Here is a 25,817-nt window from a genome sequence, read left to right as displayed (position 1 = left end):
CCTACCACCACTTTTCCACACTCGTCAAACTAACGTAATTGTTCCTTTATCTAACAGCCCCTAGTTTTATTTACGTGTTCTTTATTTTCTTGCAAACCTATCCTATCACACCTACAAAGTACTTCTAGTTTCATACTTGTTCTAGGTAAAAGGAACGTAAAGTGTGCGTAGATTTGTATCGGTGGTCGATAGAACTTGAGGGAATATTTGTCCTACCTTTAGCTCCTCGTTGGGTTCGACACTCTTACTTATCGAGAAAGGCTACAATTGATCTCCTGTACTTGTGGGTTATCACCTGGCCGTGCCCAAAGGTCGCTTGGGTGGCCCCTGGCCCCCTCTGGCCCATCTTCGGTGATTTGGAAGCTTCCGGTACGCTGATTTTTTATATATTTTTCTAGGGATTTTTCGAGCTTCGGAAAATTGGGTAAAAGCCCCTGCAAAATAGACATCAGCAGACAGGCACTGGGTGCACTGAGTTAGTAGGTTAGTACAAATATGTGTAAAATGATATAAAAGTGTAGCAAAACATATAACAATGTCACCCAAAGATCATGGAACAAGCATAAATTATATATATGTTTGGGACGTATCAACTCCTAATCCGACAACCAATCCGAGAGAAGCTACCACTCCAACTTTGACCATAGTCAAGATGAAGGTGTTTCCGAACTAGCACTTGTATCCTGGAACTCGTATGACATATTTGATTCACCAAATATAGGAATTGGAAGCTGCTTCATGGCTAAAGGCCCCAAGGTATCACACCCCGAATACTTTGACATTAATAGTGATGAGGATGACTTATTAGGAGATGATGACTTGCTCTTTGATAAAACTAGTGATGTTAGTCAAAATGAACTTGATAATAATCATATTAGTCAACCCATCAATAGCCCTCATGATGGATTCATAAGGTGCTTTTATTATTTTTCTAGGGAAGTGTTCCATCCCTTTCTTTAACGGAAATTGGAACCTTATGTTTCCCTCTTTCATATCAATAATTGCACCTATAGTTCATAGGAACTGTATTCCAAGTATTATTGGACAAGTAGGATTGCAATAGTAGTAAGCAAAAAAAATCTATAGGCACGTAATTCTTATTTGCAATAATGAGAACATCATTAATTCTACCTAAGGGTTTCTTAATGGTAGAATCTACAAGATGCAAGCTTAGGGAACACTCTTGGATATTAGTGAGACCAAGCACATCACAAAGGGATTTAGGTATTGTTGAAACACTAGCACCAAGGTATTTCATATTTATTTATCTTTATTTTGATAGTAGGTTCCCACTCATTATGCAATTTTCTAGGAATAGAAACTTCAAGTTCAAGTTTCTCATCATATGCTTTTATCATTGCTTCCACTATATGATTAGTGAAAGACTTGTTTTGTTCATAAGCATTGGGTGATATAATGATGGTTTGTAACAAGTAAATGCATTCTACTAAATAGAAACTTTCATAATTAAAGTCCTTGTAATCCAACATAGTGGGCACATCACTAGATAAAGTTTTGATCTCTCCAAACCAACTTTTTTCAGTTTTACCATTAGAATCATCACCCTCCAAGAAAACAATGCACTCTCTAGATAAAGTTGACTCATATCTAGTCCCTTTATCATTTATATTCATAGAAGTAAATAAATATTCAATAGGATAAGTGTTAATCATTTCAAGATCTTCATCATGTTGTCGGTAAAAAAACCGAGTGGGGAGCTTTTTCTACGAATTCCCGCTTAGCTTTCAACTTAGTTGTCCTCTCCTTGCTTTCATTAATATATATTTGGATATATTCAATGATCTCATTAAAATCATGCTTGCGTGGCAAATCTTTACTTTTAAGAGTTTCTACATCAAGAGCAATTATATCCATGTTTTTAGCCAAAGTATCGATCGGATGAAGCTTTTCCTCTACCATGGTATTGAAAACTTTTTGAGAATTAATGAATTCTTTAATGGTGCTTACAAGATCAGAGGATAACTTATTATTATTGGTAGAAGGATTACCACAAAAATTTACATCAGAATTACATAACCACTAGAGGGATTACCGGGATATGGCCTAGCATTGAAATTACCCTTATAGGCATTGTTGTCAAAATTATTTCGCAAGATAAAATTCACATCAATGGCAGTATAATTTTTCCCAATTAAAGTAGAAAAGGGCATGTCATTAGGATCAACATTATCATTTTTATTAGCAACCAAATTCATAAGAGCATCCACTTTTTCACTCAAAGTAGCGATTACCTCAACAAAATTTACCTTCTTACCACTTGGAGCTCTTTCGGTGTGCCATTGAGAATAGTTGGCCATGATGTTGTCCAAAATTTTGGTGGCCTCTCCTAAGGTAAACTCCATGAAGGTACCACCTGCGACAGAATCTAGAAGATTTCTAGATACAAAGTTTAGTCGAGCATAATGTTTTTTATAATCATCCACAAGTTTTAACCATGCGTAGGGAAATTTCTAATTATTAACTTTATCCTCTCCCAAGGTTGTGCAACATGTTCATGATCATGTTGTTTAAAATTCATTATTTCATTTCTAAGGGAGATGATATTAGCAGGAGGAAGATACTTCGCAATAAAAGCATCTTTACACTTATCCCAAGTTTTAATGCTATTACGTGGTAAAGATGAAACAAAAATTATTTGGTACCCATGGTGGTAGGTACACACGGACCAAATTTTTATCTCTAATTATTTTGGTAAATTATTTTGTACTCTGAAAAATAACTCTATAATGAAAATATCATGACTTTGGACCAGTCAAGCAAGCAAACAAGCAATTATGCCAAAAAGGCAAGCAAAAAGTCTGAGAGAAGTGAGAAACGACATTTCTACACAACAAAAAGTCACTTGCGTAAAAAAGGTAAATAAAAAAGACAAAGTTAAGTGAGAAAAGGTCATGTCTATACGACAAACATGCACTTGTGACAATTCCATGGAAACCCGACACCGTATATATATTAAAAAAGTCACTTATGCTAGAGGGTGTGTAGCTATCACCATGCATAGGAAATCGCCTCTCAAAGATGAAAACCAAGCCTTAGCTCTATCTCTTAGTTAAAAAGGAAATAATTTTAATTTCACAATATCATTATCCATGTCCTTTTTCTTTTGCATATCACAAAGTTCAACAAAGGTATTAAGATGAGCAGCGGGATCCTCATTAGGACTTCCCAAAATTGTTCTTTCATGACACGATTCAGCAATGCAACATTAATACCAAAAGCATCCGCACTAGTGGAGGGTGGTATAGGAGTACTAATATAATCATTATTATTAGTATTTGAGAAGTCACACAACTTAGTAGTATCTTGAGACATGGTGACCGAGCAAGCAAAGTGACAAGCAGGACAAGTGAAGTAGCGAGCAAAGAAGCAAACTAGTGACAAGCAAAGGTAAAAAGAATGTATTTTTGATTTTTTTTTGAAGCAAGCAAAATATAATAGCAAATAAAAAGAAGAACAAGTGAATGATAATTTGTCTGAAGTTACTTGATAGTTGGTGATGATATACCGCGGCAAGAGCGCAAGAGATCCTTCCTGATACTTGTGATTTGCGTTGGGTTTTCCGTGAAGAGGAATGGGTAATTGCAGCACAATACATGTAAGTATTTCCCTTAGTTAAGAAACCAAGGTTAATATGAACCAATAGAAATATCAACCCTCGTCCGTCTTCAACGACTGCACACAAAAGAGCAAACAACTTGCACCCAATGCAGCCAAGAGGGTTGTCAATCCCCTTGATCTCGTTATTTGCAAGCAAACGAGGTGTGTAGATAATTGTAGAGAATTGTAACTTGAAAAATAAAACAAAATACAAATAATAACATCAAGGAAAATATAAGTTTTGTGAATATATAAATGAATAAACCCGGGGGTCATAGTGTTCTCTAATGGCATCTCTCATGAAAACAACATATGGTGGTTAAACAAATTACTGTTGGGCAATTAACACAAAAGTGGATAGTTATGAGATTTTCACGACAATGATCATGTGTATATAGGCATCACGTCCACAAGCAAATAGGTCGACTCCTGCCTGCACCTACTACTATTAGTCCATTTAAAGAGCGCTTCTATACTTGCCTCTATATGTATTAAGTTCATGACAAAGCAGAGTAATGCTTGGAGAATGTGACATGATGTAGACAAAGTAAACTCAATCGATATGAATAAACCCCATCATTTTATCCTTAGTGGCAACAACACAAAGACACAACTTGTCCCCTTCTCTCACTGGAATAAGGAAACTCGCCAGGTTGAACCCACTACAACGCACCCCTCTCACTGAAGAAATACCAAACTACTTGGCCAAAGCAATTCAATAGATCAGGAAGAATTACGAAGCTATGATGATCATGCAAATAAGAATCATAATAATTTCAAAGAAGACTCAAATACTTTTCATGAATAATATGAGCATAAACCCACAATTCATCGCATCCCAACAAACACACCATACAAAAAATTAAATCGGATAGATGAAAGCAAAGATGCGATGATCATTGTATTGAAGATCAAGAGAGAGAGAGAGAGAGATCTAGGTACTAACTACGGACCCGTAGGTCTGTGGTGAACTACTCATACATCATCATGAGGGTAACAAGGTTGATGAAGAGACCCTCCGTGATCAATCCCCCCTCCAACAGGGTTCGTGAACAAAGCTCCAAATGGGATCGTCGTGGAATAGAGACTTGCGGTGGCGAAAAAAGTGTTCCTCTCTGATATTTAGAGTTTTTGGAATATATGTGAATTTATAGGCCAGAGAACGGAAGTAGAGGGGCCACCAGGGAGGGACAAACCATCAGGGTGCATTGATCCCCCTGGTCGCACCTTGTTGGCTTGTGCCTCCCTCGTGTGGCTTCCGGCCTTCTCCCGAAGATTCCAGGTCTTCTTTTGGTCCAGAAAAACCATAAAAAGTTTTGGGGCAATTGGACTTCGTTTGTTACTGTAAACCTGAAAAGTAAAAAACACACAGAAAACAACAACTCGGACCGGGCACTGGGTCAATAGGTTTTTGCTCAAAAATAATATAAATTGGTAAATTATGACCTAAAAGGTATCCTAGGATGATAATATAATAGCACGGAACAATAAAAAATTATAGATACATTGGAGACGTATCACACCCTCATCGGTGACTGCCTCCCGTTAAGGGTAATCGGACATCCGGTGTACCGTTGCCCTGGCTCGTGAAGAACTGGAGGAAATGCCCAGAAGATGCGGATGATCGGATCGTAGAGTGGTATGCGAGGGCCTACCTGTGGTATCTTCTCACGGAGGTCATGTTTCCAGACTGCTCAGGGGACACTGCCCTATGGATGTATCTCGAATCCCTAAAGGACCGGGATGCAGGGTACATCTGGGGATGTCCCGGCCTCACCTACCTATATCGTTCGATAAGGAAAATATCGCATTGTTCTTTTATGTACGTAAGTATAATGCTTTAAATTGCATCATATTATCATCAATTGATGTTTGTGTAGTTGGACGGCGCAACGTAGAGGACGGAAACAATGTCTGGTATATGTGGATTTGTCTGGGCCCTCTCGATCACAGACTAGGGAGAGAAGCATGACAAATACGTGCAACAATGGATCGACTGGAAGAGTCGCAAATATGTGGAGAGGAAAGTGCTTGACTCGGAGGACTACAAGGTGGTACGACGATGGATTGAAGTATTGTTTGTGCCTGAGGCCCCAATGGATGACAACAGATGCTGAAGCATTGTACGATGACGACTTCGAGAATGAAGCCTACCATGACAACATCAAAGAGCTAGAAGGCGTATTTAGGGAGTATGCACCCCTCATGAACAGAGTGGTAAGTTGTGTTCATTTGTTTTGAATCAACGGTTGGATGAAATCTACTTTAGTCAGTGTGACTCATTTATTCTTCTGCAGGCTTCGGTGCTGAACAAAAGCATTTTTGATGGCTCAGATGCGCTAAGTTCTATCCTCAGGTCTCGAGGTATTGAGAACAAGTTGAGGGGAATGGTGAAGGTAACACTGAGCCTCCTAGACTTACTTTATTTCTTATGTTCTTGTTCATTTGTAATCATAAATTTGATTTGTATTATGTTCTTGTTTCGTTCTTATTGCAGAAGTTCGTGAAGCATTGTCTCAAGCTAGTGGACCTGCTTGGGTGCGCTAGCTCTGCTGAAGCTCATGCTCCCGCGGGCCGATGCGTACCCTTGCTTCATCGAGCCATGCTACCTCATCGTCTATGTTGGTTGAGGAGGACGAGGAGGAGGATGATGAGGAAGAAGAGGAATAGAGTGATGAGAAGGAGGAGTACGACAACAATGACAAACCTCTACGAACTCAGACAATCCAGCTTGAAAAGAGGAAGGCGCCGAAGAAGGATTGGAATAGTCCATCCCTATTTCAGAAACATCATCCTCGTCAACGCAAGAAGAAGGATCATGAGAGTGTTCAAAGAACAATGAGGACCGTACCTCCAAGAGGGGAAGGAGCAAGTGAAGTTGGCTTTGTCAAACTATTAGGTATTTGTCGAACTATTTGTTATTTGCTATGTGAAACCGTTTGGTACTATTTGCTATGCGTGATATGTTTATGAGTTGAGTTATTATTCATGTCAAGGTCTGATACATGTTATATTGTGTGAGATTTTCATATTTTTGTTTTTAAGGCTATAATATTGTTATGGGGGATGTTACGCGTCCACCGACTGATCTTTTTAAAAGATCACCCAGATTGCAAGCTGTCAGATCCTGTGTCATCGAGAGGCTGAGCGGCGTTTTTAACTTTTGCAACAGAGTTAATGTTGCAGAAACATTTGCATCATAGGTCATGTCGCAAAAAATCTTTGCAACAAAGGTCATGTTGCAAAAAACTTTTGCAGCATAGGTCAGGTTGATTTTTTTTCTTCATCTTTTTGCAACATAGTACTATTGCGTAAGAATTTTTTGCAACAAAGGTCATGTTATAGAAAACTTTTGCAACATATACAGGTCTGGTTGCAAAAAGATTCTTCGTATTTTTGCAACATAGATACTATTGCGGAAGAAACTTTTGCAACAAAGGTCATGTTACAGAAAACTTTTGCAACATAGGCCAGGTTGCATAAAAAATCTTCGTCTTTTGACAACATAGGTATTGTTTCGGAAGAAACTTTTGTAACGTAAGTGATGTTGCGGAAATTTTTACAATGAAGATGATGCTCCAGAAATGTCACCGCCATTGCCGACCAATATCATAGCAGCACCGCCGTTGTTCGCTATTGCCGTTTGCAACAAAGGTAATGTTGCAGAAACAAATGCATGAGCCTAGGAAGGAAGAAAACATGTGGCTCATGTGCTTCCTTGGAAAGATGAGGCAGAAAGGGATATAAGCTGTTTACGAGGCCCTGTCCTCGACCACGTGTCGAGCAAAAGAGTCGACGGATGCTCGCGTGAAGATCAACCGGTTGAGCAAATCGTTTCCCTATTGTTATCACAAAATTTATATAAAAAACATACAAAATGTGTGTAAAAATTGCACTGCAAACACACTCTACTGTCAAAGAACCTAGCGGTAGGACGGGTAACCATACCGTAATTTTTGACGATTCCAGGTTATAGAACATGCCCACACACGATCAACCACCCTATTAGTGGAGACCGTTGACGGTATGGTCTTACATCCTGTCGCCATATGACGATACGGGATTCATCACGCGAGTCTTGAGCCGTCAGTTGCTGCCATTCAACCTACCCTCGGAGATCCTGATTCAGACGAAATTTTGCCAGCGAGGGATGGGCAGTTATGAGTTCCCGCATACTGTACAAGAAATGAAAAGGAGGGAGAGAGAGAGAGAGACTAGTGGTGCTGGTTGGACGATGAGCTGGACGTCGTCGACGGGGATCAGATCGTACGGCATCACGGTGCTACGAGGACGCTGACACCTATCACGCTCCGCCACCTGCCCACAAAACCCCAACCCCCTCTCCCCTCCACCTCCACCTCCACGAGCGGGTCAGAGGCGGCCGCAGGCGCCGAGCCAAAAAGGCCACGCCACGCCACGCCACATCGCCGCACCGCGCGCTCGCTCCCGTCCAGCTCCAAACCCCACTCCCGCCCCGCCCCGCGCGATCCGAAGCCCCATTAACTAATTCCTCGCCGGATCGGGGCGGCAGATCTCGCCCATTGCCCGCTCCGCCCTCGCCCCCTGCCGCTAGTGCCCTGCCGGCGGCGGTTGCGTGGCGCCGTTCGGTTCGTCGCCGGAGGAAGGGATGTGGCGGCTGAAGATCGCGGAGGGCGGGGCCGACCCGTGGCTGCGCACCAAGAACGCGCACGTCGGTCGCCAGGTCTGGGAGTTCGACGCCGCCGCCGACGACCCCGACGCCCTCGCCGCCGTCGACGCCGCGCGCCGGGAGTTCGCCGCGCGCCGCCACCGCCTCAAGCACAGCGCCGACCTCCCCATGCGCATCCAGGTAGCCCTCCCGCCCCTCTCCCCTCGGTCGCCGCTGCGCCTGCCCTGCATGCCACGATTTCGAATTCCGGGTGGCTCCGTGACGGCCCACAGTTTTTTTTCCTACCGTAGCCACTACTGTACATTTTTTCCCAACTGGATGAGTCCGCCCGCGACCTCGGACGACTAGTCATCGCGTACTGCTCAATCAAGGCAGCAGCGAGCCGGCAGCCGCGCCAGAAGGTAGCTGCCAGCGAGCCGCCATACCCTTCAAAACGATTTTAATGCGCTGCGGGAGTACAGTATATATGCAGCAACCTTTCTATGGCAAGGAAGATTGGGTGCAGCACCATACTACCACTGCCAAGCCTCCCCTACACCACTCGGCAAACGTTTTAATGCGCAGCGAGTATGCTGAGATCCGATCTTGCCTACATACTATGAATATATCCGACACGCGAGCGCTGCGCTCTGGATGGGCCGACTCCTACTTCAGCTATGAATTAATGCCCACCACCACAGAAGCACATACAGTGCACGCGATCGGCAAGTGCTAGCTGACGGTGGGTACTTGGTTCTGTGAACGAGAGGCACCAAGCCTGCAGTTCCTTTCTTTCCATTAATAGAAACCATGTTCCAACTGTATTACAGCTGTGTTTTTATCAAGCAACCCAAAGAGCAAGCGAGGAGATTGTATCCTGTAGCAGCCTCGATTTAAGCAATTCAATATTCAGCTGAACCGTAGCTATCGATATTTATAGCAGCATTTGGGGTCAGAAGGTCTATGATATTGATTGATAACATGCTTGTGTTGGGTGCGTGAAAGCAAGGACACAGTATTGCTGTTATCTCAATTCCCTTACCTTCAGGTTAGAAGGTCTTTAACCCAATTACCTTACCATACCACAGAGATGGTCAATACTTTTCGGGACTGGGTTAAGAGTGAAGACCAGAAGCGCAATTTATAGTGCTCTAACACTACTATTTAGCAACATGGCAGACCAATTCTTGACGCGGGAGTAGTGATATTTCCCTGAGTCTTTTCCCTTTTGTTCTACTTCTACCACTTCAGCTCAACTTGCATGTGGATTCTTTGTACTACTAAAACTTGGGTGTTTTCTCGCTTTGGATAGCGTTCTCTGTAGCTTCTCAAGCACTCACGCTCTTGTATGTACTGCAGCTTGCAAAAGAAAATCCACTTAAGTTGGATCTTCCTGCTATCAAGCTGGGGGAGAATGAAGATGTCACAGAGGAAGCTGTGTCCACCTCTTTGAGAAGAGCGATCAGCAGCTTTTCTACTCTCCAGGCACACGATGGACACTGGCCTGGGGATTATGGTGGTCCTATGTTCCTTATGCCAGGATTGGTACTTACCCTGGCTTGACATTTCATTTAAAAACTTGTTCATGTCTTATGGAAACTTACTCACTGCATTTTATCTTTTATTTAGCTTATAATGCTACATGTTACTGGAGCACTGAACACTGTCTTATCATCAGAACATCAAAAGGAGATCCGTCGATATCTCTATAATCATCAGGCAAGGATCTATTCGCCGACTGTGACATCTCACAGTGGATAAAATAAATAATTTTGTGGCGATTGTGTGTAGAATGAAGATGGAGGTTGGGGATTGCACATTGAGGGTCCAAGCACCATGTTTGGCTCAGCCTTGACCTATGTTTCTTTGAGATTGCTTGGTGAGGGACCAGATAGTGGAGATGGAGCTATGGAGAAAGGTAGAAACTGGATTTTAGACCATGGGGGAGCAACTTATATAACATCATGGGGAAAGTTTTGGCTCGCGGTACGGAATTTACATTTTTTTACTCTGTTTGATGGCTGCTTCCATTTTGCACAATCTGACTAGGGCCTAAGGAATTCCTCCTAATTCCCTGACTTATTTAAGGTACTCGGTGTATTTGATTGGTCTGGTAACAATCCACTGCCACCGGAACTATGGATGTTGCCGTATTGCCTGCCAGTCCACCCAGGTTCTCTTTTGCACTATGGCAGCATTAATTGCTTTGATCTTCCATGTTGGTTATGTCTTGCTGACATGCCTGATGCTATTGTGCAGGTCGAATGTGGTGTCACTGCCGAATGGTGTATCTACCCATGTGCTACGTTTATGGAAAGAGGTTTGTTGGCCGAATTACACCAATTATATTGGAACTAAGAAATGAACTCTTCAAAGTCCCTTACAGCGAGGTTGATTGGAACAGTGCTCGCAATCTCTGTGCTAAGGTTTGCTTATCTCAATCTTTCTTAGTGATATTGATGTGTGCGAGCCAAATTTCTTATGGGCCATGATGAGCCAGAGTTAATGAAAAAATCCTAAGTAGATCTACTTGTGCCAATGTGGTCCTCACTCTAGGAAAGAGTCTTTAAGATGACCCATTGCCAAAGTACAGGGTCTTTAAGAAATCTCATTGCCAAAGTAGAGGGTCTTTAATAAGTCCCATTGCCAACATAATGAGTTGACATAGCCATTTCGATTTGTATAGCAGTGTGGGCCATGAATGTGAAATACAGTGTCAGAAATATTTGTTGTACCACTGAGTAGTTTACTGGTCCTTGGATCGATGGCTTTGATATAAACAGCCTACAAGCTTGATGGGGATTGCCTTGTATTCCCAGATTCTCATGCTTGTAAGTTGCTATCGTACACTGCCTGGTGCAGGAGAAAGACTGATTGCGGTGCATCTTCCATGTGAATGTGGTCAAAGCGTTTTGTTGTGCTAGTTATAACTCATGATTCAGTAGCTGCTAATATCTGAAACACAATAGATTGGGATACCATAGCCGCCTGAAGAACACGGTCCCCTCTCATTCGTGCTAGCTTCATAATTGCAGATTCAAGTAACATAATTACCTTAATGTAGCTGGCTCTTTATTGTCTTTGAATATTCTCCAAGATTTCTGGTGCATTTACCGTTATTGCTTGTGTAAACATAGTAGTGAAATAATCCCACTGTGTTACATTAGATAGTAAGTATTGTATAATAGTCCGGTTTTCCGTGATTTTTTTCCCATTCCTCTTTACAAATAGACTATATGGGTTCACAATCAATAACATCTTCACCATTGAGAGTATTCCCTTTTTCCTTCAAATAATATATTATAGATTACTGATCTTAGCGGAAGAGGAAGTGATTATAGATTTATAGTTAACCTTTGAAATTTATAGAAGCCTAAGCTGCCCTATTTATCTTGCTTTATCTGCATAATGTCTATTAATGATTAAGATTGTTCTTTGAAGGTTTTTTCTTGTGCTTTATTGTAGGAAGATCTGTACTACCCACATCCACTCATACAAGATATCTTATGGGCCACTCTCCATAAATTTGTCGAACCTGTTATGATGCACTGGCCTGGGAACAAACTGAGAGAGAAATCTTTGAACCATGTCATGCAGCATGTTCATTATGAAGATGAGAACACTCGATACATTTGCATTGGTCCTGTGAACAAGGTAATTTGAAGAGTATGTGTGCCTGCTGATCCACCTTTCGTCTTTTTCTTGCTTCAAGCATCAGGATTATCCTTTCATTTTGTAAGATGCAAACATAATAACTGCAGTGCTTTATTTCATGCATGCCCCCCCTTTAAACTTTCTGGTTTTGCTGGCCTGATTGTCCAACCACTGTATTGTAGCATTACCTGTGCCCAAATCGCATGTAAGAACCAAAGATATTTCTCTCTACAGCCTTGTACTTGACCACAATTACAGCAGCAAGTTCACCTATTGTTACTTCATGTAAATACCATATGCCACGAATACAGATTGCGGGTTTGCCCATTGGTTTTAAAACATGTACACTTCTATGTCACAAGGGCTGAGGGACTTGTGGACAGTATCCTCTAATGCCAAGCTAGTGTCCCCTAATGCAAATTGTACTGTAAAGTAATGCTATCCTCTGGAAAGTGTAGAAAAGTTACAAGCAAGCATTATTTGAATGGTTTGTGAAGCTTTACAGGGGTTTATTTCATTTCTGCTCCAATTCATAATATTTTCAAATCGTAACCTGTTCTTAGTGCCTTAACATATATGATGATTTCTTTAGTTTGGGATATATGATCATTTTGTGCACTTCTCCATATCTTGCTTATTTAGTGGAGAAAGAATCCTCATATTCTATGATTTTTTGTTCATAGCTTGTGAACTTACATACCAGGAGTTTAAACCTTAATAATATCTAGATAAGTTTAATATATTTCTTAAAAAAAAACATACTGTTCAGCTGATTATTGTATAAATTTATGTGCAGGTATTAAATATGCTTGCTTGCTGGATTGAAGATCCAAACTCGGAAGCATTCAAGCTACACATTCCAAGAATATATGATTACTTATGGTTTGCTGAAGATGGCATGAAGATGCAGGTAATGAGTTTTTTATTTACTTCATTCATTTACTTTTCACTAAGGCAGCTGCTACAATAAGAGACAGCTATTTGTCTATGTCTTAATTTTTTTACATGGAACTGTAAAGTTTTTTTTATACTCAGATAGTAACTAGATTTCCTGCTTATTCCAGTCCATCATTAGCTTTTCTTTCTCTTTGACCATAATCGATCCAATTTCTGTCCACTGTAGGGTTATAATGGCAGCCAGCTCTGGGACACAGCTTTCGCAGTTCAAGCTATTGCAGCCACTGACCTCATTGAAGAGTTTGCTCCCACTCTTAAGCTGGCACATGATTACATTAAGAACTCTCAGGTACATGTCACATGGCTGTTTCTTTACCAGTCAACACTTGAAGTGCATTTTACTTAGCAAAAAAGGAACGTTCAAGTACATTTCAGTACTTAGTACTTACCTGTTGCTATTATATGAAAGGTTGTTGACGACTGCCCTGGAGATCTGAGTTACTGGTACCGTCACATATCTAAAGGTGCATGGCCCTTTTCTACAACTGATCATGGTTGGCCTATATCAGATTGCACTGCAGAAGGACTAAAGGTGAATTAGGCCATCAGTGTTACCAGCAAGGAACTACCTTTGAAGTTAAAACTTCGTCTTGTTTGAAATCTAGGAAGTTTTGTTCTTGCACCACCTTTGAAGTTAAAACTTCGTCTTGTTTGAAATCTAGGAAGTTTTGTTCTTGCACCATATGGAATATAAATCATTCTAGCTCTCATATGTTTAAGAGTTGGTTTTGTTCATCGGTTTTTTTCTGCTGTTATGTTGTGACTGCCAAGTTGTCATATGCATACCATTTGTTTTAAATAGTTTAATTGTTGAATTTTCTTTTACCTTCAGGCCTCATTATTGTTATCAAAGATTTCTCCAGAAATTGTGGGCGAACCCGTGGAAGTTAACAGACTTTATGATGCTGTCAATTGTCTGATGTCTTGGATGGTAAACACATTCACACTTTTAGATGGTCCATATCTCATGTCATGTGAGCACTCAGTCTTGGAGTACTGAAGTGTTACTTTTTTCTGTACCTATATCTATGCAAATATAAAATGTACGAATTAGGGTTTGATCCTAACAATCTTAGCCATCCGTAATATTTATGATCTTTATCTCACAGATCCAAGGGTTGAGAATTTGACTTGGAGCCTTACCCCCTATTTGATTGATAGTTCAAAAATAATAATGGATCTTATATTCTAGTTGTACATTTATAACTTACCGTTTAATGTATGGTTAGTGCTTAGTATTTCTTTCTTTCAGTAGTTTACATGATGAAAAATAATTTCAATACTGAGTGCAGTTACATTATAAAATTGGGTTTCTACATATATGTATATATTTTATTTATATGTAATATATTTGGCGAAAAATTCCCTGCAGTATTATTATGCAAGGGTAAGGCTGTCTAGAAATTCCCTTCCCCAGATCCGACCTTGTGTGGGACTTTTCATCACTGGGTACGCCCTGTTTTTTGTTAATATATGTGGCGAGAAATGTGCATTGCACGTGGATGGTTGCTAATAGTATTTTACTATATAAAGCATCAGATAGGTTTTGTCACATAGGTAAATCTATGTGCAAGTGCTTTTCGGCCTTCAGGATAAGTACTGTTAAGCTGTTGATCAATATCGAGTAGTGTTTCTATCTTCTGCAAAATTGCACAGATCATAAAGCAACATTGTATTAGTGAAGTGGTGTTATTTACTGAACACCAGGGCTCTTCTTTGCTGTCTTCGCTTCGAAACCTAAGTGGAGCAGTGGAGTAATGGATACTGTGTACAATGTAGTTGCAAATCGGACTTTGCTTTGAAATTTTTGGTTGCCCTGGTTGCTTCATCAGATTATTGCCAGGGATAAAATATATAAAGCTGTTGTGGACTAGACCCCTTCAGAACGAAGAAACTGTATTTCAAAGTCTCTAAAGTTTTGTTGCCAGTAGTTCTCTTCTATGTATTTTTTGCATTATATGTAAAACATTATTTTGAAATGTGCCATTTTTAACAATTTTGTTTTAATCTCCACAGAATGAAAATGGCGGCTTCGCAACATATGAACTCCAAAGGTCTTATGCCTGGCTTGAGGTATATACCTGCCTCATTTGTTTGTTGTTATGCCACCATTACAACTAGGAGGTTGCTCTTAACTTGCGTGCTTCATGAAGTAATTGCCTAATTTGAATCATTAAATACCAAGTCAAAGAGGACAGGTACATCCATTAAACTATTCATATTGAATTAATACTGGCTTACTGGACTGATGTTTGCTTTATTTGAAAACTACAACCAATCATTATTCATATATAATCTTTCTTATTGATTCATGAAAAATTCTTCCATCTGATTGTTTGTTAAACTGTTCAGCTTGTCAACCCTGCTGAGACCTTCGGGGACATTGTGATTGATTACCCGTAAGATGCAATAACATTTTCATTGTCAGTTTTTATGCTGCTTGCTATAAAGAAGACTAACTGAAAAATATGTAATACTCAATTGGTTCCAGGTATGTGGAATGTACCTCAGCAGCAATTCAGGCCCTGACATCATTTAAAAAGCTCTATCCTGGGCACCGCAGGAAAGATGTAGATAATTGTATCAACAAAGCTGCTAATTACATTGAAAGTATTCAAAGAAGCGACGGCTCATGGTTAGTTTTCAGACTCCATGCAGAAGAATACAAGTAATACATGCATATAACACTGTGTTGTTCTATATCTGTTTCCTACAGGTATGGCTCTTGGGCTGTTTGTTTCACATATGGAACATGGTTTGGGGTGAAGGGGTTGGTTGCTGCTGGTAGAACGTTCAAGAATAGTCCTGCTATCAGAAAGGCATGTGACTTTCTGATGTCAAAAGAGCTTCCTTTTGGTGGCTGGGGAGAAAGCTATTTGTCATCTCAAGATCAGGTAGATTCATTTCTACCTAGCTTGTGAATATGCTTGCAATCTTGTTTACTGGGAACACTGGATTGCATCTCTATATTCCAATCTTCATCTTCAGTGTGCTGTAACTAAGATTTTATGTTAAGTCTATTAGAATTAATGTTACCACGGTTACCTATGAGTCAACGCAATGAACATTAACATAATGCATGTTAATGACTGCGTGCCTGTAAAGCATGGTATTCTTGCATCTTGATCTTTAGATGCACATCGTCTTCCTGGGGATCATAAGAAATTCCGTGCTAACCAGTACATGTTTTGACTTCCATTCAATTAGGTTTACACCAATCTTGAAGGGAAGCACACTCATGCGGTCAACACTGGCTGGGCCATGCTGACCCTAATTGACGCAGGACAGGTGTGTTTACAGTTACCTGTGGATTGTGGTAGTACCATATGATGCCTTCATTCACGATGGTACTTAAAATCTCGTTTGGGTACAGGCTGAGAGAGATCCGACGCCTCTGCATCGAGCAGCAAAGGTTTTGATAAACTTACAATCAGAGGATGGGGAATTTCCTCAGCAAGTAAGTCATAAATGCTTCAACACCATCTCATGGTTTCTCAACATACAATTTTTCTCTAGATCCAAAGGAAAACATTTTAGTAATAAACACAACTGTGCATGTTGTGAAGGCAGTTCGAACCAGTGCAGCGAAGCGTAACTGCTATTTGACCAGAGATTTTTTTTAGCGAATCGAGAGCTTTATTACTCAATTAGGGGGATTACACGGTAGCTGAAAGAAGGCATATAATTAATCCACATCCTCTCTCTTCTGTGGCTTGCTTTTGCACACCGGTGGTCCGCTTGATTGGCCTCCCTTTGCACAAACACCAGACCACAGCTCATAAACCCACCCGAAAGCTCTTTGATCTCATGGCTAACAGCTGCATCCGCTGCTCTCTCTGAAAATTCAGAGTTGCATATCTTAATCATCTCTTTAGCATCACCTTCAACACATATCCTGGAGTAACTCATATTTTTGGCTAGTTGAATCTCGTCCCGGATAGGGTATAGCTCCATAGTTTGAGCACTTTATGCAAATTGATACCACAAGGCCTGCCCTCTAATTAGGCTGCCCTCTGAATCTCAGACCACCAGCCCTGTGCTTCCACACCCTGCCTGCTCAAGAAATGCCGCATCCACATTGATTTTCAGCGTCCCTTGTTCCGGTGCTTGCCAGCAAGCTTCCTCCCTGGTCACCTCAGGGCGAGTAGCTTCACTTGCTGTTGTAAGATCAACAGCATTATCAAGTGCCCACCGGACAGAAGCTTGAACTGATCGGCCCTTCTCGCCGTGAGTACAGGCATTCCTTTCAGACGAAACCGCCTAGCAGCCGCACAATGATGGATAAGTCTATGTACTATGGTCTTTGTGGGGCTGCAGCACATAATCCTTTGTGGGGCTGCAACACATGGTCCTTGTGGCTGTTAGGATAGAATCCTTGACCATCAAGGACTGGCAGTTAGGATAGCATCTTAGACTAGCATCTTAGCAGCATCTTAGACTAGCATCTTAGCATATGCTTGGCTGGCTAGCAGCCTATAAATATGTATCCCCAACCCCTCAGGTTGGTATGGCATTGTGTGAGAAATAAACCAACGAAAATTGTCCCAACTCTCCTAGTGTCATCCACAACTATCAATGCTCAGGCTGAAAGGTCTAACACACAATACATACAAATTGGTCTGATCCCAGTTTTCCTTCAATCAAATCTGAAGCCCACGATTGTGGATGTAACACTGGGATTTTTATATGCATCATGATCTTCCTCTCCTTCCAAAAGAGTCTCGCCCAAGTGCATTTGAACAGAGCATGGTTATAGTTTTCTCCTTGCCACATAGGTTGCAGAATGGGATTTTTTCTATGTGTCTGGTGAGCAGAACAGATTTACATGGCACAAATCCTCTTATGACCCTCCACCGAAAATTCCTGACTCTTGGTGGTACCGACAGTTTCCATAGTTTGTTCCAGAAGACATTTCCTGCCGTGCCTGAAGAAGACGGTTCATAGGAATGTCTTCTGCTCAGAATTTTATGCGCCGACTGAACAGAAAAATTACCATTCTTCTCCAACTCCCAGACCCAGAAATCCTCACCCCAATTACCTATTGGTGTTTTGGCAATGGCCTGAACTAAATCTTCACCCCAGTTACCTATTGGTGTTTTAGCGGTGGCCTGAACTGAATCTTCACCCCAGTTACCTATTGGCATTTTAGCAATGGCCTGAACATCAGGTGCTGTTAAAGTTTGCTTCCAAGACATTAAGATCCCAACTATTATTATCAAGATCAATAAGCTCTTCCACCTTAGTGACTGTAGCCCCTGGTAACCGAATAATTGGACGATAGCCATGATTAGAGGGTATCCAAGGGTCCTCCCATGTGTTAATACTAGCACCACCTCTCACATGTTTAATCAGCCCTAGTTTCAGGGATTCTCTTCCATGTAGAATTGCCCTCCAAGTATGAGAGGAGTTCCTCTTTTTTGTTGCTGGCAAGAAATCTGAATCATGATAATATCGGCCTTTGAGCACGTTTGCACAAAGCGAGTCAGGGTTGGTCAATAGCCTCCATCCTTGTTTAGGCAACATGGTTTGATTTACTAGGCCAAAATCTCTAAATGCATTTTCTTTTCCTTTTCAATCACCTCCTCACCAGAATCTTGCAGCAATACTTGTGATCTTTTTGCATGTCTTTTTGGACAGTCTAAAACATCCCATTGAATAGGTTGGAATTGCTTGTCTTTTTTGCATGTCCTTTTGGACAGTCTAAAACATAGCAGAGAAAACCTTAGGTTGCATGAAGATGACATACGAACATCCGAAATTGACAGATATTTGATACTCCCTCTATAGACAAATATAAGACGTTTTAGGTCACCAACTTAGTGATCTAAAACGTCTTATATTTGTTTACAGAGGGAGTACTAGGGAAGCTCAAGCGTAACATCATCTGATGTTATTTTTTTCACCGCATTTAACAGGAGATCATGGGAGTATTCAACAAGAACTGCATGATCAGCTATTCCCAGTACAGGAACATCTTCCCTATCTGGGCGCTCGGAGAGTACCGCTGCCGAGTCTTGGGGGTGGGCAAGAAATAGTACCATGTTCCTTCTTTTTTGGCTTGCGGTTTACGTGCTGGAACAGTGTATGTTTGCAATAATGTAGCTAGATGCAGGTGGAGATCTGGTAGCCGTATAGAATATATTTTTTTACCATTCGATGAGTAGAGGAATAAATCTGTTTGTACATCTGAATCTGGTCATAAGCTACGGCATGTGAAGAGGTGGGGTATATATGTTGCTGGAAGGCCAAACTGAATCTGGTCATAAGCTGCGGCATCTGAAGAGGGGGAGGGGGGGTATATCTGTTGCTTGTAGGTCCTGTTTGGTTGGATACCTGAACACCGTGCCTGGAGAGATGGACTGCTTGGATTGAGCCTGAGAAGATTGAAAATATTGCCTGGATGTGCGTTTGGTTGATGTCCTCGGACTGATGATGTGCGTCAGAGTACTTAAATCATTTAAATGCAGCAAGGCTGCTGCTGTAGGAATAAAGGAATAGGAAGCATCATGGGGCAGGCTAAGAGCATGTCTAGTAGAACCCTCAAACCCTTAAAGCAGTTTTAAGGGTTGAGAAGTGTCAGTTTTTGACATTTTTAAGTGTTGAAAAACAAGGGCAAGACTAGAACCCTCAAACCCAACCCTTAAATTGCTTTAAGGGTTGGATTTGAGGGTTCTAGTCTTTGCCTCAACCCTAATCTTTAAAACTGTCATTTCATATATCACACATTTCATCACATTTCATCATATGACATATCACAAATTCCATCACATTTGACATAAAACAATAATCATTCTAGTTATTATTACATCACCGAATAAAACAATAATCATTCAAATTATTACAACAATGTTTGAGCAAATTATAATAATTGTTCGAATCAAATAGGACATAGAAAAGTAAAATAAAGATACATCATGGGCCAATGCGCTGCCCGTCCAACTGTGGTGCTCTACTAGATCATTTCGGAGCCGACCATGAGTGGTTGCATCCTCAATCTCACGATGTGCTTGAAGAAAAGCGTGTATGCGAGAAGGGTTTCTTTCCGGTTGCACACGGGTACCAACATTGTCATAGAAACAAGGGAGGTTTAACCCTCTCTCATCCTCTAAGATCATGTTGTGTAGAATCACACAACATTTCATGATGTTCACCAAGGTTTTTTTGTCCCAAAACCGAGCTGGACCCCGAACTATGGCAAACCTTGCTTGCAAAACACCGAAAGCTCTCTCAATATCCTTGCGGGCTGCCTCTTGTGCCTTGGTGAAATGAGCATCTTTTCTTGTTAAGGGCACCCCATTTTTCTCCTTGATGGACTTCACAAGAGTTGCCCATTCGGGATAGATGCCATCGGTGAGATAGCATCCCATTGCGTCGGGGGCCGGCGTCGAGCGGGGCTGGGACGCGTCGGGGGCCGAGGCGGGGCGCGGCGGGCCGAGCGACCAGGGCGGGGCGGCCGGGACGGGGCGCGGAGGGGCGGCGGGGCGGCGGGTGGGCGGCGTCGATGCGGAGGGGCGGGGCGGCGGGCATCGGGGGCGCGGAGGGGCGGCGGGCATCGGGGGCGCGGAGGGGCGGCGGGCAGGCGGCGGCGGGATCGGGAGAGGGCGCGACGCGGGGATGAAACTTCCCTCCCGTGTGAGGGTGGAAGAGGAGTGCGTGTTGGGGGAGTTTTTCCTCCCAACCCTCACTTCTACAGGTTGGGAAAATGTTTGAGGGTTGGACCTCTAATTTTTTTTACGGGTTTGAGGGTTTAGGGGTTCTAGTCTACGGCTTTTTTTCGACGAAAACTGTAAAAAAACAGTTATTTTTAGGTGTTTGAGGGTTTGAGGACTCTACTAGACTTGCTCTAAGTACCCTCCCTGCAGTGGGAGCTCCTATACGGTGCAGCGCCGGTGCAGCGCTTCTGGCGCCTGCAGCGCCCCTGGGCCGGCCCATAAAACATCTCCTCACGTCCCATTGTAGGCCCTAAAAAAATTCATTGATTTTTTAAAACATGAATTACAAAACGTATATTAATTTTTTATTGAATTAAAAAGCACTGAACCGGTTCAGATTTGCAAAAACTTCAATGATTATGCAAAAATATTCACACATTTTTAGAATATATTCATGGATTTTCAAAATGTTTACAAAATTTGAAAAAAAATTCATCAATTTTGGAAAAACAATTCATAAAATTTTAAAATAGTTCATTGATTTTGAAAAAGTTCATGAATTTTAAAATATGTTCACCGATTTAAAAAGAAAGTTCACCGATTTTAAAAAAAGTTCATCAATTTTAAAAAATAGTTCATTGAATTTGATAAAAATTCATGAATTTAAAATATGTTCATCGATTTTCAAAAAAAGTTCACCGATTTAAAAAAAAAGTTTATAAATTTTTAAAAATAGTTCATCTCTTCCTAATAATAAAGCACGAAGTGCTTCTGTCGTCCGTTGCGTCGTCGTAACTTTTGCATAAAAGTCCCTCCACTTATGAGTATTCAACCCGCAGTCCTTTCTTCTATCTTATCCACACAATTCCTTTCGAGCGGAGCGGCCATGGTGGAGCGAGGCAGCGCGCGGACGACAAAGGGGCCTTGCTCCCGAAGACGCTCGCCGCCGACGTCTCGAGAAGATGAACCCCGCAACCTCCTCCTCCCTTCGTTTCTCGTTTTCTCTCTGAACAGGGACCGCCATGGACGCCCGAGGTCCTTTGCTACGACCATGCCTCTGGCGGCCTTGTGACTACGTTGGCTAGGAGCAGCGACCAGGTCATGCCGGCGCCCTTCTCTTCTCCTTCCTCCCGTTTTCCCTCCCCTGCTCTCTCTCTCCGACGCATTTCCCTCTCTTCGTTCTTTTCTCTGCAGGAGCATGGCTGAAGCCCCGTGGGATATCGCCGCCGCAGTGGACCACCACCGGCTCGTGCCCCACGGCCACCGGGAATGGATCCCCTGTGCCTGGATATGCTCGGATCCGGTCGGGCCTCGTCATTCCCGCGCCGCCGGACCTCATCCCCAAACCTATCCCGCACATGCTTTGCCCTCAGACACGGCTACAGGTACAGAGCAAGCTCTGTTTCGGTTTCATTTCTCGTCAGATTCGTGAGAGGGTACGATTCATCTAGAGAAACGCCTCCGTTTTAGCGCAATTCCTTTGATAGCTGAGCTGGTCATTGTCACTCTATTGTATATAGAGGGATCTCGGGTTTGAATCCCAGCCACCCCGTTTTTTATTTTAAATAGAGGGATCTCGGGTTTAGCTTCGCTCGTGATTCAGTTTCATCTGCCGATGGATTGGGATATAAACTACACACTTATTATTACAATGAGTGTTGAGTGCGTTTATTACAATGAATGCGTGAAGATTTTAACCGCCTCTAACACTTTATGAGGTAATTCGTCACTACGATTATAATTCTAATGTATAGCCTAATTCAAGCATTTTACATTCTTCTAAGAAGAAAATGTGACCATGGATCTATCCCACGTACACAGGTACTAAAAATTTATTTTCTCTGAATACATCGAAGCACGCCGTTTTTGGTGGCATGGCATGTGCATGCTCTGCTCTCTTCTTGGACTGGAATTTGAGTTTGTGGTAAAATTTCCACGACATTTCTCATGTTAATATTGTTATTAACAGGAGCTCTCCCCTTTCAAAATTTGTAGACCCACACAATAGCAAATTATATATCATTGTGTTTTACCATCTAATTCTATCTAATTTTAAATACATATCAATTATATCTCCCGTTGCAACGCACAGACATTTCAGCTAGTTAATTTTGAAAAAGGTTCAGGAATTTTAAAATATGTTCACGATTTAAAAAAAAGTTCACCAATTTCAGCAAAAAAGTTCATAACTTTTAAAAAATTGTTTATTTATTTTTAAAAAAGTTTACGAATTTGAAAATATGTTCTTCAAATTTGAAAAAATTCACATATTTTTAAAAAACTTCAGCAAATTTGAGAAAGAAAATAACAAAAACCAAAAAAATGTTCCAAATAAAAATGAAAAACGAACAAATCAAATAGTAAAAAATAGAACAAAATCCTTCCGAATATAAAAGAAAGACGAAAAAAGAAAATGAAAAAGAAATAGCAAAAACCAAAAGGCGTGTTAGGAGAAAAGATGGAAGAAGCAGTAATAGAACAACTAATAGTCGATGGTCGGATGGTTGTTGCGTTGTGGGAATCTGGAGATCTCAGGATTGAACCCTCATCGCCCTCATTTTTACCACCGAAATCCCATTATATGGGCTGAGCTCAGCTCACGCGGCTGTAGGTGCCGGTTAGGAAAAATGCACTATAACCTATTCAGAGTCCTGCTCGCTAGATATTCAGCAGATGCGCACTCCCCTACCTCGATTTGGGCCAGTCCATGTGCGCTTGCGCCCCTGTTCTTTTCACTCAATTGTTTTTTGAAATGACAGGGATTCCAAAAAAGTTCTTAATTGTTTGGAATTACATAAAATGTTTATAAATACGAAAATTGACCACGAATGTTTTAAAAATATTTACCAATTTAGAAACTGATCTCAAATATCAAAAGAAGTAAAGTGATTCAAAAATGTTTGTTGATTCAAATTTTTTTTTAACGGATTCAAAAAATGTTCATCAAATCAAAAAAAACTGATCACTGTAAATATAAAAAATTGTTCTCAAATTTCAAAAGATGTGGATGATACAAAAAATGATGACAATTTCAAAAAAGAGTAGCAAATTTGTAAAAAATATTCATGATTTCAAAAATTGTTCATGATTTTGTAAAAAATGTTCGGGGATTTGATAATTGTTCACTATTTCAAAAAAAGCACATGAATTTGAAAAATATTTGTGTTTTCAAAAAATATACACAGTTTGCTTTATATAAACATGTCCAAAGTTTAACTTAAGACATAGCTAATATTCGAAGTAAATAAAAACAAATGAAGTACTTGATTAGATGTTGTCCTTGACAAATTGGATAGTGTTTTCTTAGGGTCAAATCTAGCAGTGTTAGTAGAACCTTAATTCGCTCCCCGTTCATTAAGAGTGCAACCTTTAAATGGCCGACAACATGGCGCGGCGGTCGGTTGTTCATGTAATTAGTTGTGAAGTATATCTCCTTAGAGCAAATATGATATAGGGTGATAAAGACAGGCTATAAGACATGTTAAATCCAATTTTTGTAAGATGATACAATGAAACGAGAGGATGTTGCACCAATTTTCAATCAACACTCCATATCCTCAGCAGTGTTGAGGATATCTTTTATCGTTATCATCTCGATCAGCTGGGATTAGAGATTACTTGTAAATCGGCCGATTAATCGATTTTATCGGTCATCTATTAATCGGTCATTTTTTGCATATCCCAGGTTTTCAATACTAAAATATGTTATATTCAACACCAAAGTAATATTGAAATGAAATGTTACCTTGATTCCGAACCTTTGTATCCTCGTATAATGACAAAAAAATGGACAACAATACATATGGTGTAACAAAGTCCACATAACACAAATAAACATATTTTTGCAAACGTATTGACATGAATAGATCCAATTTATCGATAAATTGTGAAGATAAGACATATCTTATCGGTCATCCCTGAGTAGCAATAAATCGAACAATAAATCGCTAAATCGGAATATTTTTTAAATAATGATCTTGTGTCGTAATGACTAATTATTACAAGTGGATTATTAAGTTGGCTACAACCTATGAACGACACGACAATTTCATATAACCACCTGCTGGCTATACGATTAATTACCAACTTGCATAAACTTGTAATACAAAACCTGAGGAATATTGCAACTGTCCAATCAATTAAATTGCCCTCAAACTTTTCTCCTTGTATGCATGAACATGCACTCACTCATTAATTTATGACAACTCGGTGTCAGCTTCTTTCAGTGCAATGATCGACCGACTTGATTCCGCGCCCTCACTCACACGCCGCTCAAAGTCGAATGCAACGTATTCCTGGGACACAGGGCGACCAATTCATTAGCTGACACCGTCGCCGGTCAAGTTCGTGGCACGCAGAAGTCCGTGGTACGTATGCAACGGCGACACTTTTGTCATGTGGAACGTATTTTTTACATTAAAACTCTTCTCTTCATGAAGAATAGAGTAGCTTTTTTTGTGTGAAAACTCTCAATCTTTTCATCATGCGATGGTAGTATAAAGAACACAAAAAATGCATTCATATTTATAGACCATCTAGCGACCACTACAAGCAGCGGAGCGAGCCGAAGACACATCATCGTCATCTCCCCTCACTCATCGGAGTAGGGTCAAACTTGCTGTAGTAGATAGTCAGAAACTCGTTATGATAAGACCCCACAGAACAATGCACCAGAACATCAACCATCACATATGAAAAGTATAGATCGAAAGGACCCAACCTATAGATACACGAATGAGGACGGACAAAAACTAGACCCAAGCAAATCCATTAAAGACGAAGCAACCAGCTACTTTTTTTTTAATCTCGGAGAGAGGCGGGGGCTGCATCTAAACTTTGCGAGGCAAGGGTTTATTTTTATTAAATAGTAAAGTAATAGATGTTACATCATTAACCACATATGAAATAAGGGCATTCAATACTCTACAGGATCCCCAAACATCATAATATGTGAGATTTAAAAAGAAAATTGAACCCACAGATGGCAGACCCTCAAAAAAGGCTGCCTCATAAAAATAGCTTTCGAACACTCAAACCTTATATCTCTAACCAATATTTTGCTCTAGAAGTAAGCACGAATGGGGAGACTCCTCCCCTCCCACATTCATGGCATGGCAACCGGCGCACCGAACGATTTGCCTGACCTCAGCAATAAAACCTACTTCCTCCGTTTCTAAATACAAGTCTTTTTAAAGATTTCACTAGGAGATTACATACGAAGCAAAATTAGTGAATTTATACTTTAATGCATGTCTATATACATTCGTAGTATATAGTTTTCTAGCGAAAACTCTAAAAAGACTTATATT

The 25,817-nt window shown here is 40.9% G+C and overlaps 1 protein-coding gene across 1 annotated transcript; it reads left to right on the top strand.

Annotated features, from left to right (window-relative positions):
• The first annotated feature begins 7,928 nt into the window (after positions 1-7,928).
• LOC123406116 (cycloartenol synthase) lies at positions 7,929-19,257 on the top strand. Its single transcript, XM_045099602.1, has 18 exons — positions 7,929-8,446; positions 9,605-9,790; positions 9,875-9,964; positions 10,037-10,231; positions 10,334-10,418; positions 10,505-10,671; positions 11,711-11,899; positions 12,696-12,809; positions 13,023-13,145; positions 13,266-13,388; positions 13,689-13,787; positions 14,873-14,929; positions 15,209-15,255; positions 15,348-15,491; positions 15,573-15,750; positions 16,064-16,144; positions 16,230-16,313; positions 18,772-19,257. Exons 1-18 carry the CDS (start codon positions 8,246-8,248, stop codon positions 18,889-18,891), a joined length of 2,283 nt encoding a protein of 760 aa, XP_044955537.1. The 5' UTR covers positions 7,929-8,245; the 3' UTR covers positions 18,892-19,257.
• The last annotated feature ends 6,560 nt before the right edge of the window (positions 19,258-25,817 follow it).

This window comes from Hordeum vulgare, chromosome 6H (genome assembly GCF_904849725.1).
Source record: "Hordeum vulgare subsp. vulgare chromosome 6H, MorexV3_pseudomolecules_assembly, whole genome shotgun sequence".
In the NCBI taxonomy this organism is placed as follows: Eukaryota; Viridiplantae; Streptophyta; class Magnoliopsida; order Poales; family Poaceae; genus Hordeum; species Hordeum vulgare.
Note: the sequence above shows the minus strand (reverse complement) of the source record. Positions and strands in the feature narration are given on the sequence as shown.